General features: G+C 40.9%; 1 protein-coding gene across 3 annotated transcripts in view; it reads left to right on the forward strand.

The window, feature by feature from the left end:
• The first annotated feature begins 3,279 nt into the window (after positions 1 to 3,279).
• The window catches only part of zfpm2a (zinc finger protein, FOG family member 2a), a 119,967-nt gene continuing 108,298 nt past the window's right edge, over positions 3,280 to 14,948 (forward strand). The window contains exons 1-2 of one of the 3 annotated variants that reach the window (XM_079561755.1): positions 3,280 to 3,298; positions 3,881 to 4,009. In XM_079561755.1, the coding sequence (XP_079417881.1) occupies positions 3,970 to 4,009 (40 nt within the window). In that variant the 5' untranslated portion in view covers positions 3,280 to 3,298; positions 3,881 to 3,969. Of the gene's footprint in view, positions 3,299 to 3,591; positions 4,010 to 14,948 lie in introns of those variants that run through there. The other 2 variants (XM_079561754.1, XM_079561753.1) reach the window with 2 other exon arrangements.

Below are 14,948 nucleotides of genomic sequence, written 5' to 3' on the forward strand. Positions count from 1 at the left end.
TCATTCATTTTAGGCCCTATCTGCTCCCATTGGTCTGTCCCTGTCTGTTCTGATTGGTTGATGAGAAATGCCTGTAGCTATGTAGATTCGGCTGTAGCTGAGTTGGGTTTTTTTTCTTATTGGTCCCAAACTGGCCATAAATATTGTCTTATGTAATTATGTTTTTTGCAATACATGATTTCCTTTTATATTTGAATAAGGGGAAAGTAATAGTAGGTGAAATATTACGTCTTAATGAAGGTTATTGCTCATGTACTTGCAGACAGCATTGTTCCATTCAGCATGAGGTCTATACTTCACAAGGGAACAGAATGGCATCCTTAAAAATAAAAACATTTTATTAATACTTATGTTTGTAATTTGATTCACTCTCGTTATTTTCACGTTGTGCTATGTTGACAAGACAGAGAAAATTGCAAGAAAGAATTATCCATATTTACCAATAGTAAAAAGAAATATAATAATACTAAAAATCTTTTTTTTTTTTTTTTTGATTGTGGCAGACAGACTTACAGTAGAAGTCAGAGACTCCAAATTATATACAGTGTGCCCCCCTTGTCTCTTGATACTACACCCCCACCTCCCCACTACTCCGAGGAGACAAACCAATCCCCAACTGCCAGAGGGGTGCAGCACAGCAGGTGAGCTCATAACAGCGCTGTCCCGGAGGATCACCTTGTTGCAACCCCCCCTTTCCAACACACACGCACACACACACACCCCAAACACACACACACACACACACACACACACACACACACACACACACACACTAGACACTGTCCCGAGCAGAGCAGTGCCATCGGACATGTGTGGGTGATCCCCAAAAGAAATCAAGCCAGTCATTTGTCACGGCACACTCCCTGGGACATCACTCTGTCAGCACATCAGACTGTACTTCCACCGCAGAGGAGACGGGCACCATCTGTAATTATAGCCCTAATCCTGTTTAGCTCCTTCACAAAATGTACATTGAAGAACCAGGAACATATAGTGGGTTACTGTATTGTGCGGAGAGATGGAAACGAGTAAGGAATGAGGAGGTTTTTTATTCAAGTCCATGACCATGTTCCCAAATCACGGTCTTTCATGCACCAAACCTAAAGCATCAAAACAGACTATGGAAAATTGTATTTGTTATTCTTTTTACTTATTTTTTTACGAGTCAATTTTTATTATTATTATTACATACTAATGTTAATCGCTGCAGCAGCCAGTATACTCCACAATAATGTTCACTGTGTGACTGTGATTTATTAGAGCATTTGATATACTTTTATATATGTATACCTGTGGCAGGGCATAGTCTAATATATTAACACATGACCTCAACCCAATATATTGTTTTTCAACAATTAATGGTCTGGCTTGTAACTGCAGCACTAAAAATCCTCAACAGTAAACAGTGATTTCACTGACAGTGAGGAGATGTGTAACAGTAAAATGTTGTTTTACAACTTTCCTTTTTCCAGATCGAAGACAACCGAACCTTGTAACATTATGTACGTATTATTATTATATTATTTAGGGATGCAAAATACACTTAACACAATATGTACTTATTAAATCAATGTTTCCAGCCCATCTTCACTGCCCTGGCACTGAGTGGCATTCCCCAAATGTTACTTGGCACTTTTAATCAAATGATTTAGCACTTTAGCTCCACCTTTCACCTCTAATCAGATTATGTGAATGCACTGTGTAGCATCTCCGCTGCATACAGTAGACTTTAACCTATTAATGTGGCCAGCCTTGTGTCAGTGATTTCCCCTGCGATGGAAACAGTATCATGTTAATTATCACAACCATCTGGTCTGCTCAAGGAAAAAAAAAAACACACTTTCCCTCTCTCTCTTTCTGCAGATTTGTACCTGTCAGTCAAAAAATGGCTTCAAACAGGCCACTGGGGCCGGGAAGTGCTCAGAAGAAGCACGGCGCAGTCTCGCAGGATTTAGGATGGCGTTAAATTAATCGGCAGCTGGCAATTTGGGTTTCTCCTCTTACTGTGTTGTTGCTCTCAGCACCAGTCATTATTGATTTGGGCGCTCGCTTTCTCATTTGTACTGCTATTTATAGATATTTAGCATGGTAATTTTGGAGTCAGTGGGAGTTCAATTTTATAACTTAAAATATTTTCCTAACTCTTAAGATAAGGGTTTAATAAATAAATCTCTGGGGGAAAATGGTAATTTATATTGTAAATGACAAGTAATTAGCGTTTTACGCTATTTTAGGAACATCAGATTGTGCAGTTTACATAGCTGTCACTGGATAAGCATATCTCACTATTTGATTTCTCACTTTAATGCAATGTGGAATGCTGCAGATTAATCACATTGGGCCTGAGGCGGGTTAGTGCACCTCTATATATATGTAGAAGTATGAGAAGTATTTTAGTTAATGCGTTATGTGTTGAAGTGCTTTAAAAACATAAAGCATAAGTACAATTTCAATTGAATTTGAGTATTCACGTATTTAGTGTGTAACAGAAAAGCTTCAATACATAGAATGATGTGGCTACCTCTCTATAATTAATGTTACAGTAAACATAATTTTCAATCTAAACTAGATTTGACAAAAATAGCCAAATAAATGTAGCTGTTTTTGGGACCTCGACAGACGCTCTCCTCAAGGTGAACCTGCACTGACCTCTCGCCCGCATAAATTATTCTGTAGTTTCAGACTCTGTCCCAAACTTGTGGAATTGGGTTACAAGATAATTTCACAGGCCACTTGCTTGTCTTCCTTGGCAGTCCAACTGGCTAATTGAAGAGTGATTTCCAGTCCAGAACATGGCAGTGGAATCACCAAGGCGCTCACTTATATTCCTCTTTTTTTTTCTATTAAATATCATAAATATGCAGAATGTATTTTTATGTGGATATGCAAAGTGTAAGCTGCTTGAAGTCTGAGTGACAGTCCAATCACATGCAAATTGGTAGAATCAATGAGCATCTGTAAAGGCATCCATAAGGTAGCTGAGGAAAAAGGGGACTCACAATATAAAAATGAAGATTTATAAATAAAAACATAAAAATCAGTATGTCTCAAAACACCGTGTCTTTTTGTTAACGGGTGGGGGCGCGCCATTTGAGGTCATGACATCAGATCAACAAATGGGATCAAGTGTATCAGGGGAGAATGAGAGGCTGTAAGCTGCTGCTGGGCTAATCCTGGGGCATTTACCAATATCGGCTCAGATTGGTCTCTGATATGACCACACGCCATAACAGCAAATTACTCTGGGTCACAGCAGGTCCTCCAAACTATTTCTAGCCTTCTGGACATGACAGGGAATGTGAGTACGTCTACTGTTAGTGTGGCTACACATTAATTGATTATTAGCCTATTTTGTGCCTTAAAAAATGCGGTAAAGTTTCATTGCTTAAATAGGAGAACAGTGTACGCACAATGAAATCAAGTCCGCCTTCGTCCAAATTCCGGCTAAGCACCGCTACTAATTAAGACAAGCAATTAATGAGCAAGTAACTGTGGATCAAGAGAAGTTCATCCAAACCACGACTACGGTACCCCGGGAGGAACAAACGTTATCTTCAAACAAAAGCGCGAAACGCTTTCACCTCCCCAGTCAGTCCGAGCGGATCGCGGCGAAGCGCAGCAGCCTCATCGCGGAGAAACGCTGCTGAGAAAGAGTGAGAGAGCGCGCAAGAGTAGGAGGAGGGTGTGTATGTGTGTGTGTGAGGGAGAGAGGGGGAGAGACAGACAGGGAGAGAGAAAGCGAAGCCCGAGCCAGAGAGACGAGAAAGATAAAGGAAAGACAGACGGAACGATAGACTTGTGCGTAAAAAGTACTAGTGCCCCCTCTTTCTTCTACTCTTTCTCCCTGTTCTTCCTCTCTTTCTTTCTCAATTTCCATCAGACAAAAATCCCTACCGGCTGCTTGGATGAACCAAAACCTATCGATCTGTCAGTACTACACCTGGATTCACTGACCAGCGCGCAGCAGGCATGTCCCGACGGAAGCAGAGCAACCCCAGGCAGATCAAACGTAAGTTTCTGTTTTATGTTGTCTCGGCGCTTTCGTCTTCCAAACCGCTTATTAGACTTTGTGTAAAATTGTAACGCTACTGACCACGCAGGAGCTGATTCCGCTGCGTGCAACTGTCACCACGCGTGTGCTGCCTGTCACGGTCCGCGCGCTCCGCTCTTCCGTTCTCGTGTTTTCAACACCTCGTTTAGAGTCCAGATCCCTCGGTGCTGCTGGCCCAAACTTTTACTCACTGCCGCACTTATTTAGTTTCTCTCTATTCAGTGTCGGCCCAAAATTATTAGGCTAAGTGGTTGATAAAACTATAACTGAATGAATGAGCCATAGGTTGCTGTAATTTAGGTTATTAACTGGGCTACTTGACCTGTCACATGCCCTTCTCGCAAAATGTCTTTAATCAGTTGTGTGTTCGATTACACACCTGAAGTTGTTATTTGACTATTTTGACAAGTGTGCACACACACATCATATTTACCTGTATCAGGGCCTGTGATTGATTCTTTATTGATGAGCAGTATTGACAGATGGAAATGTGTGTGTGGGTGTGTGTGTAAACAGGAAGAGTGTGCTGAACTGGATGTTTTCATTTCTTCAGCTGGTTATTCTAATTTTTACATCACAAACATTTGAATGGATATATTATAAATCACAAATTTCTGATCCATTTATATAATATGATATAGATACATTTTGTACAATTTATGTATTTATGCATTTGGAAATTGCATATTTGTTATTCCTAATTTTGATTGCACTTTTGGGACATTCACACCCACACATTTAACACACTGTCACTACAGTATTTTTTGTTGTTGATTTAGTTGTTGTGGCATTAGGGCTTTACTTTTTTATTTTTTCTCTACAATCCTTAATTACAATACAGCAGTTGATAATATAGTGCATGTTTTATTGTTGATGTTGGAAGTGAAAGTCGTGGGTGTTTATGTCACTGTGTGTGTTGTCTCGTTTAGGATCTTGCATCATGTCTGTTGATCAAATGAAATGTTTTGTATTGTTTACATTTGGAGAACAGATATTTTAAATGTGTATGTCTTTTAGAATTTTTTATTTATTTTTTTGCAATTTGACATTAATGTAAATGAATAAAATGTATCATGCTTAAGTATATTGCTGTTATACATATTTATAATGTGGAACTACAGTAGCAATATCATAGCTACAGAATGAATCATGTCTTTAATACTGAATTTAGTGTGATTGTACTAAACTGTATTTATGGAATTTGGTATTGTAATTATTATAACATACTGTAAAATATAATACAGGACAGATACAATTTTAGATAATATCAAAATCAGAATTGACTTTCAACCTATTGTTATTGCAAATTGTTTGGTACCTCAACCAACCATTTCGATCAACTTAGGAACACGGCAGAGATGAAGTGATAGGCCACAGTCCTCAGGGCAATCCAGAAGCTGCATACACATTTATGTCGTCATGTGAAGGAAGTGTAACATTGATATCTGTGAGTCTCTTTGTTATTGTGTAGATGAGTGTGTGTAGATGGTGTTAATGTGGAGCAGTCTAAAGAGTCTAATCAAACTGTGGTGGAACAGAAAGGTCAGGAGGAGCCTGGATCCTCTCAGCGCTGGGAACTCTGGGAAAAAGGCAGTGTAGGCACTACACTGAAGTCAGCACAGACAGTCGTTCTAAAGGACAAAAAGGTTGTTGGGCGCAGTCCCCCCACCCCTCCTGAATACATTGGGTTGTTATCTAAAATTGTGATTTATGCAGTATTTTAATATTTTGCTTATTCTTTCCCCTTGGGTGCTCTCTGAGCAGTGATAAAAAGGCGATGCTGAAAGAGCACCATTAATTTGCTCCGATGACTGTGGAGATAAGGCCAGATAATGGGAAAGATAAGCAGGGAAGATATACCATCAGAAACCCGATTATTACCATTAAAATTCCAGCCCAGCAATCTGCTGCTGCCTGATAATTCCTTCTCCGTTTCCACCACTTTGGATGATAAGGCAAAAAATAGTCACTCAGTGCTCCTTGATTAGGCTGCCTGGATATCCCGATAATACTGTGATAAATTATGTATTTTCCCCCTTGTTTTTCCCTGAAACGTTACATCTGATTTTTTTATATATATATATATATATATATATATATATATATATATATATAAATATATATTTCTGTGCCCCTCCTGTATCCCCCTCCCCTGGTTGTTTCTCTCAGAGAGCGGCATAGAGCCATAGACTTTTATTGTAATAAGAGTTCGATGGAAGGAGCAGATAGAGGTGGAGGTGTTTTGTGTGGGAGCACATATCAATGTTATCAGCTCATCTCCCTGGGCCAGCTGCTAGCTGCTGTTGTTTTTAGCCTTATCACCCTGTGCCAATATGCCAATAAATTGCCCAGATTGTTAGCTGTTCGGAGACAGGTCAGTGGAATTTGACAGGAATGATGAAAATATCGCTGATGCCGGCTGGATTGCGATTAGCTTCTGTAATATGATGTGTGAATTCCTCCAAGCTGTAGCCCCTCTCCCCTCAGCCTCTCCGGCTCCTGCTGCTGGTGTCATACCTCTATTGGAGCTGAGAGGAGGAACATTTTGATGCTTAATAGGAAGGAAAGATATGAGCAGGCTGAATTGAAACCAGGCCCTCAGAGTAATTTTTCTGTAAAATTGCCCCCAAAGTTTTGCAGGCGTCGTTAGGGGGAGTGTGGATGATGTAGGGAGCCCGTGTTTATGGGAACATATTGGAGCAGCCCTGTGAGGCCACGCACCGACGTCTAATGTCAAATGTGCTTATTAAACTGACTTAGTGCTCTCCCCTTTGTGTTGTCTTCACCGTATGGAGCAGCTGAGGACTTTCGCTGGCTCTGTTTCCCCATAGACTTTCTATGGTCATTATGTTGCTCTTTTACTGTATATCTGTATAGGACTTCCGTAATAATTGTCCAGGCACTGTGTTATATTGCTTCATCTACTCTAGGTCCTGGACATGCAGTGCTAGCCCATATACGAGATTTTCTATGTATCTTGTATATTGGATTGAGAAGATTATTTTAAGTACTCATCTTCTCAAAAGTATTTTATTTTAGGCTTTGTTTTTCCCTGTACCCCCCCCCTCTCTCTCTCCCTCTCTGTCTCTGTACAGTGAATCTTTCCAAGTCCTTTAGCATAAGGCCACTTTATGTAGCGTCAGCATACAGTTTATCATATCAGGTGACGTTTCTATCTTTGAGGGGCATTTATCAGAGGCAGATTACAGTGCTAAGGGATAAGGAAGTGTTTACTGAATTGACTGCCAACATTGAGCGTGTGTATGTTTGCGTATACATTAGTGTAGCATACTGTACATGTGAGGAGGAGCATGTGGACGCATCAGAGCTGGATGGATAGAGTTTTCTCTTATCGTCTCCCCAGTTAGCCTCAGTCTGCCTGTATACTGTGGGTGTTTGTGAAAAGTAGCCATTCGAGTGCTCAGTTCAAGTGCTGAGTGCCTGAATGAAGATCGTATGTTCATCTCGATGCAGTCAGAGCGACGTCGTAACAATGGAGAAATTCCCAAACAATTTATTATCATGAATAATTTAGCTTTTTAGTTGTACAACTTAAAGTATAGTATCTTTAAACCAATCCATAATAGGCTGTATAAAGACGGTGGGTGGCAAAAGTAGTTACTTCAAAATAAAGTAGTGATAATAACTCTTAGAAAGTTCAGCCAAATGGGCCATATGTGGCTCATTACTTCCTCTGGTTTACTGTATTGTCACATGCATATATATACACAGTATATACATTCTCTTAGCCTTTACGAACAAAACACCTCCACCTTCAGTTCAGTCAGATGTAGTCAGATGTTTCGGGGGCGTGAAATCAAGAGGACCGTTTGGTTTGCCAGCCTGCGTGTGTATATTTAAGGGTCTCTCTTTCATCGGGTGACAATCACGCTGCGTCTCCTGTGTTCGTCTTGTTGATTTCTGTCAGGAGAAGAATGGTTTGCGAATGCCAACTTTCCCTCCAACATCTGTTCCCTGCCAATAACAGCTTGTGGCTCGTCTTAGCTGAAGGATCCCTGATTGCCTCCTCCACTTTTGACACACAACAACATCGCAGATGAATGCCATATTTTTTTTTTTATGTTTTCCTATTGCGTCTAAACGTTCTGCATTTGGAATGTCTTGACAAAGTAAGTGTCAGTGTTATAACATATGGAAGTTTTCCTTTCAGGGTAATTGTAGTTTATCACATTAACTTAGCAAAAACTGTCCGATTATTTATATTGTACAGATCAATCTGAGATGAACAGTCCTGGTTTAGTGCAGTAAGAACCTGTCTGCAGAGAAATGGCTGCTATTCTGTGCATGTGGCCTATTGAAGCACTGACACAACATGCAACTCAAGGACAGGGTGGATGAAGTGTCACCGATTTTCACAACATGGGATGAAACAATGAAAGTTCTTTAAATAATGCATTTGTTTTTACACAAATGAATACACTGGAACATCAAAACATACTTGTGTTGTAATAAAGTTGCGTAGGCTGGTTTGACCTGTAGACACATCCCCAAAAGCTCTGCCCACTGTCGAGACTGGACACTGTGTGAAAAGTGGGCTGGCTCCTTTTGAAAGGTGCAGGTCACTTCCTCATGCAGTTTCCGCTCTATCTTCCTCTCGCCTGAATTCCACTGCTATTATTCCAACAACCCCCTGATGCAAGTGGTCTGCGCTGCTTTTATTTAATAGCTTGACAGCAAAAACAAATATTCCTCTGTTTGGAGTTTGTAACCAGAAAGCTACACTGGCATACTTGCCAAAATGATATGTTATAACCATCGTATCTTTGAATAGTTAGTTGTTTTACATATTCAATCCCTCCGCATTGTCTTCTACTGTGTGTGGTTCCTCCCCTGTTGTTTATTTACATTTTATATCAATGACGCCCATTGAGCCCCCAGGTAGCAATTGACTTTCAGCCTGTTTTAAGTTAATAGCCTTGTCTGTTCGCTTGTTCGGATCAATATGGGTATTAATTAATCGGCGTAATCGCGGGCAGCATCTAGTTCCATTTGTTGTTACATCAGCCAAATATCAATGGAGAAAGTGGACTCCCCCGATGGTCATGGCAACTTCATCTCTATAGGTCAAAGGGAGTTTATCTTATCTTGCTGCTGAAAGTGGCAAACTGCTCAGGAATCTAGTTTAGACTCAAAGATCATCGATTGGACGCCTTTTTTTTTCGCCCCACCTTGTTGTTTCGGGGGGAAAAAAGGCAGAAGGAGGGGGGGCAGGTTTCTAATCGCGACAGAGATGTTAAGATTTGAATATTGATGAGGAGCAAGGAGGGCCCCAGGTCTGACTGTTGTTCAAGTACGTCCTTTTAAAGCCCAGACAAAGATTTGGTTATCAGAGATGTCAGCGCGCTCAGGGCGGGGGAAGTAATCAGCATTTACATTTACTTCATTTTAACAATAGTAGAAAGAACTAAGTTTGGGAAATTCTGAATGTTTGAACTGAAATTTGATTGTGTAAAATACAAATCTATCTTCTTTTTGTTTTACATTTTTAACCTTTACCTGAGTGACTGTGGGACTTAAATTAGTGAATACATTTTAATTTTGTTATTTTTCTATAAGTAGCAACACTCTTGTTCGCTCCTCCCTCCTGAAGTATAAGTCTGTTGTGTGTGATTTCTGCAAGCTGTGTCACAAGAATGCCAACATGTCTCACTCTACATCCTGGTCCTTATCCAGGACTCGACCTGTGTCCCGACAGTCTTTACGGCAGATCTATTCATGCTGAAACTCTTTGTTGTTGTTGTTGTCGCTGCAGACCAGGAGATACATCTTCATGTTCCTGAAAAACACTGAGAATGATGTTTGAAACGATGATCTCATGATATCTGTTTATAGTCATGTGGTGAAATGTGGCCCCTTTAATAGTTAGTTGTAGAATAGAAAGTTACACTGTGTCTGAAGCCAAAATGTTGTCAGGAAATAAATAGTTGGTTGTTATGAGCAGCCCAGAGTATTTATAAATCAGTGTGCACTTGTGGTGAGTCAAGACCTCTGTGTGTCTTCGTAAAGACTTTGCACTCTAATGAAAAAGAAAATACTGAACCATTTTGACATTTTTTTTTTTTTACCCGTATTTACAACATATATTTTATTACAGATTTTGTTTCCTTGCTGTATTACACAAGAGCTGAATCAGAGTGTTTGTTTAGTGGAGTGACACAGCAGTGATTTCCCTCTCTTGTGGGATGCTAACTCCTGCGCTTGTGTATACAGCAGCAGCTCTATGGGCCGGCTCGTCTGTGGCTCATCATGTTGCCGAGCTCCTCGGGGTTGGAGCAGGGAGCATGGCCACTGCCTGCGCTTTCTTTCCCCTTTTTTTCTCTTCCTCTTTTTGCCTCCGGGACACAATTGCCTCATTTAACATTCTCTATTTGGCCCGTGCCAGGAGGGGAAATAGCCCGGGTGAGTGAGAGAGGCCACCACACATCAGGAATTCTTCTTTCATTTAACTTGCACGGCCCCTTTTCACCTTGCTGATGCACACGGATCAGGAAGCGAGATATTGCTCAATTAAAAGGATTTCTGAGGTTGCTCCGGAGGTATTGCAGTTATTTCTGTGCCATGGCCAAGGTTTTGATGTATCATGGATATGGATATTGGGTTCATCACATTTGTGTGGTGCTTTGACTCTTCCATAAAGGGAAATACAGTAGCTTCATGCAACTGCAACTAGATTTAAGATTTCCAACCATAGGCTCTGCATTGCTCTTTAGTCCTTAGTTTGGTTCAGTCCTGGCAAGAATCAGAATAAGTACTTGATTTAAATAAAAACGTGATGTAAATTTAGGACAACATGACCCAGGATTTACAGCCTATTTTTTTTTTCTGTTCTGTATTTCTTGATGTTTGCACTTAAATTATTTGTTTTTAAGAGGGTAGGACATAACATTTACAGTGTCTTGGTATATTCTCTCCTTTATGTTATGATGTTTTATCCCTGTGTATTATGTTGTTTGGACCAAATTTGCCCCAGGATTAACATAATAGACAATTAAAAATGTATTCTTAATTGTAATGAGGTCACCACATTTTCTTAGTATTTACACATTTCCTTTCTATTGCGTGTATATCAATGACGTGTGTATTGTGACAGGCATTAGCTTAATGCCAGTCGATGTCAGACGATTGACAAAATCTTGGCGTTTGGGAAAGATGTGCTGAAGTGGAAGAGAGTCCTCGAAAAACATGACTCATATTTTGTCTTAAAATATGTCAGCGTTGTACTGTCAACACGCAAGCCAAGTGACTCCGGTCCCACACACACACACACACACACACACACACACACACACACACACACACACACACACACACACAGCGTTGTATTGTACACCAAATAGTGCTTATTAGGATGCAAGTATTTGATTCGTACAGCGTTTGCAGAGCTGGTTTGGCACAACAAAGTGACGTGCTAATAGCGGTTCAATGTAAATCTCTGCTTGGTTGGATTTACTACGGCTGTATTTGTGAGAGAGAGAGGAGAAAAAAAAAGATGCTCAACTTTGCATTGGGATCAAATTGCAGCAGCCGGCTCTATAGTTAAGGGATAGGTGGCAACAGAGGATTAAGTAACAAGCTTTTCACTTCAATTTGTACATCAGCATTTCCCAGTCGGCTAACGTTGTGCAACAAACTACATCTTGCGCTGGGCGGAAAATCGCTAATGACAAAGCTTCGTAAATAGATAAACAATTTCTGTCAAATATGCGGAAAATATAAAACAAACTTCAAAACATGTTAATACGTTAAAGAGGCTGTGTTTTGATTTGCACCACTGCAAAGCTGCTAAAGCTGTTGACAGCGCAGCTTACACATCATGTGATCACCAGCCCTATCTCCTGCATATGATTAGCAGGCGCCCAGCAACATAAAAAAATAAAAAAAAGCAGCCCAAAATGGAGTCATACTGTATTACAAACATGAATTATCTGTTACATATATCTTTGAATTGATGCTGAATTATGCAAATCAGATTAGGCCCATCGCAAAGAGCATGTCTCCTGCTTCCTAGTGTCTCGGGGATGTTACTCGTGAGCAAAAACACAGTCAAAACCCACAGAGAAAGGCGGCTTCTGTTATTTAAATAGTGGCCTACTTTTGTTCTTTTGACTATTTTGTAGATTATCGGGTAATTACCAAAAACTGTTGACATTGAGCAAGTGCTGCAGCCAACTAAAATGCCTTTTTGTCTTGTGTGATATCAGATTGGATGGTATCTCATTCATGCAATTCCTGAAAACGACAGATAACTGGCGGGAAAAAAAACGACGTATTCCCCAACTCAGAATGAAAAACGTCTATTTATTTAAACAAACTACTATAATTACATCCGGCATCTTCAATTATAAAGAAAATGGCTGATAATATTTTCTCCTTCTGGTCATGTCTGGGATGTGAATTTCTGAGACATTTGGTCCATAATCAAGTTTTTAAGCTTCAGAAACTGGATAACAACTGGGTCAGATGATAAGCCTGGGCAAAACAGGGGGGAGGAAAAAAAACATCTTTTCTGTGATAGACGAGGAGAAAATCTGATTGATTGATGTCTGCGGGCTTTGCCACCATCAGACGCCGCTTGACAGTTAGTTTGGCATCAGATGATTTCGTTCTTAAAGATTGGAGGTTCGAGGGGGAAGCTAGGCAAATATGAAGGACATAAAGGTCAATGGCTTCTCTCCTCTCTTCTCTGTATCTATCTCTCCCTGGCAATAGCCGGCTTTGACAAACCGTAATGTGTTGCTAAGCTTCGTGGCAGCAGGACACATGGTTGTAGTTTGTTCCGTAATATCCTATTGCAGTAATCTCACGAGGAATGATTGAAAATGTTGGTGGAGGAATCTCGGTGGTGTTGACATCATCTTAACTGCAGTGGACTGGCACATGTCTCGCCACTTGTTTGAATTTTCCCACGAGAGCGAATCTAAGTTAAACAACAGCTTTTTGACTCGAATCTGTTATTGTAAGCAGGATCTGATAAGACAGCGCTGTGTTGTAAAGTTTGTGCAGCAGAGAGGCCAAGAAGTGGGATCCGCAGCCAGTGTCGTCTTCGTTGTGGTTTGGGAAAAAGAAGAACATGGAGCAGTGACAAAGGATGATTGGATGCATATTGTAAATAAACACCCAAGGCTCTCACTTTAGTCCAAAAAGCATGTTCCATAGAAAGTGAAATCCACTTTGGCTGAGCAGATTATGGAGATGAAGTGACAAGGCTGCTCTGAGTTTGACCCTGCAGTGTCGTAAAAAGTTAGAACCAGCGAACGAGTTTACCAAAAGTAAATTCTGGATTGGGGCTAAAGCCAGTGTTTATAGCTGAAATTGAATAAAACCATCCATGAGGGCCTTATTATCAAGTCTGATACTGTTCTTTTATTCAGAGCGTCCAGCCTGCCCATTAGCTTTACATAGGACATTTTCAAGATCAAGGTCTCACTTGTAATGAAGTGGCTTTGCAAATGTAAGTCAAACTCCACCATTGTGAAACACTTGTTTTAATCTTTTCCCCTTTTTTTTTTTTTTTTTTTTTTTTTACAGTAACCTCCTTTATGACAAACAATAAAACAGATAATCCGCAGACAATGCCCATCGAATGGAACCGGACACCCTTTAGGGGAGAGACAACAACTCTTTGTTTGTTTGAAGTGGTTGATATGACAACCTTCTTGTCAAAGACTCATGGCGAATGAAAAGGATTTGTAATTACCATAATTATCTCTTATATGTTTTCACCTAATGATGTCCATTAAAAGGCTGGGCTTCACTGAGAGTGCCTCACTGTAGGTCCACAGACTCATAATACAGCATGTTACATTACACAGAGCACAAGTAATGAACTTCTTTCATCAGAGATGTTTATCGAGCAGAGCTTCTGGAGGGAAAAGCCAATATACTTCAGCTTTTTGTTACAGTTGGATTACAACAATTCTCATAGTTCCCACTTATCTTTCAAATTTTCTCTACTTGTGATATCAACCCAATTGGCTTCATGTCTAAACAGGGCTGCACTCTAATCTAGACCGCTGTTCGTTTCATGTAAAACATCTCATTTTATGGCTTAGGCTGGTGGCTGCCTTATCGTTACATAATTCTCTGGCCTCACTGTGATTTTCTTTGTGGCAATTTATTTAAATTCCCTCATGTTTATATACGTATTTTCTGTCTCTTTTTATTCGCCGTGATTGCCTTTCATAAGTTCAAAGACTCATCTCAGTGACTTTTGGTAACTTTGCAGATAGGAGCTCACAGAGGAGCGGGTTTGAAAAAGCTATTTTGTTGGAGAGCAGCAGGAGGAGTGCTAGTGCATGTCCATCTGGGTCTCAGAGTGGATCCAGGTTGAGCTCCGTCAGATCAGCCCTGATACAGCGCTGTAACAGTGTGCAGTGTCTGAGGGATCACGGCTCAACACTCCTGTGCACTAAGGCCCTCCATCCGGCATGTGGCTGCGCTCCTGCTCCTTTGGTCTTTGTCTGCCACCTATCAGCATATCAGCAGTGTCTCTGAAGCCCAGTTGTATAATGCACCATTTATGGCTTTGTGGAGAGAGATGGCGGTCGGTTGGCGGAATGGCTCCAGGCCTTCCCCTCAGTGAGTGGATTAGCCGCGGCCCGCTTTAGCGCACTCTACCGCGGTGTGAAATCGGCCTCGCTTCGGCCCGAGCCTCTCTCTCTCTTTTCTCCTCTCTGTTTCCTCACCTCCATGCAAAGCTTCTCCCAGCCATCTGTGAAATGTGGAAACTGTGTGTCTAAGTTGAGTTCAGATCCATCCCCTCATGGAGCTGGGGCCAGGAAGCGAATGGGCAGGCGTTGTTGGGGGGGGGGGGGTCGGCTCACTGATGTCTTGCCGCGTGTGCAGGAACCTTGCCTGTTCTCCGCGGGCGAGTTGG

Source organism: Gobius niger (genome assembly GCF_951799975.1).
Source record: "Gobius niger genome assembly, chromosome: 8".
Classification (NCBI taxonomy): domain Eukaryota; kingdom Metazoa; phylum Chordata; class Actinopteri; order Gobiiformes; family Gobiidae; genus Gobius; species Gobius niger.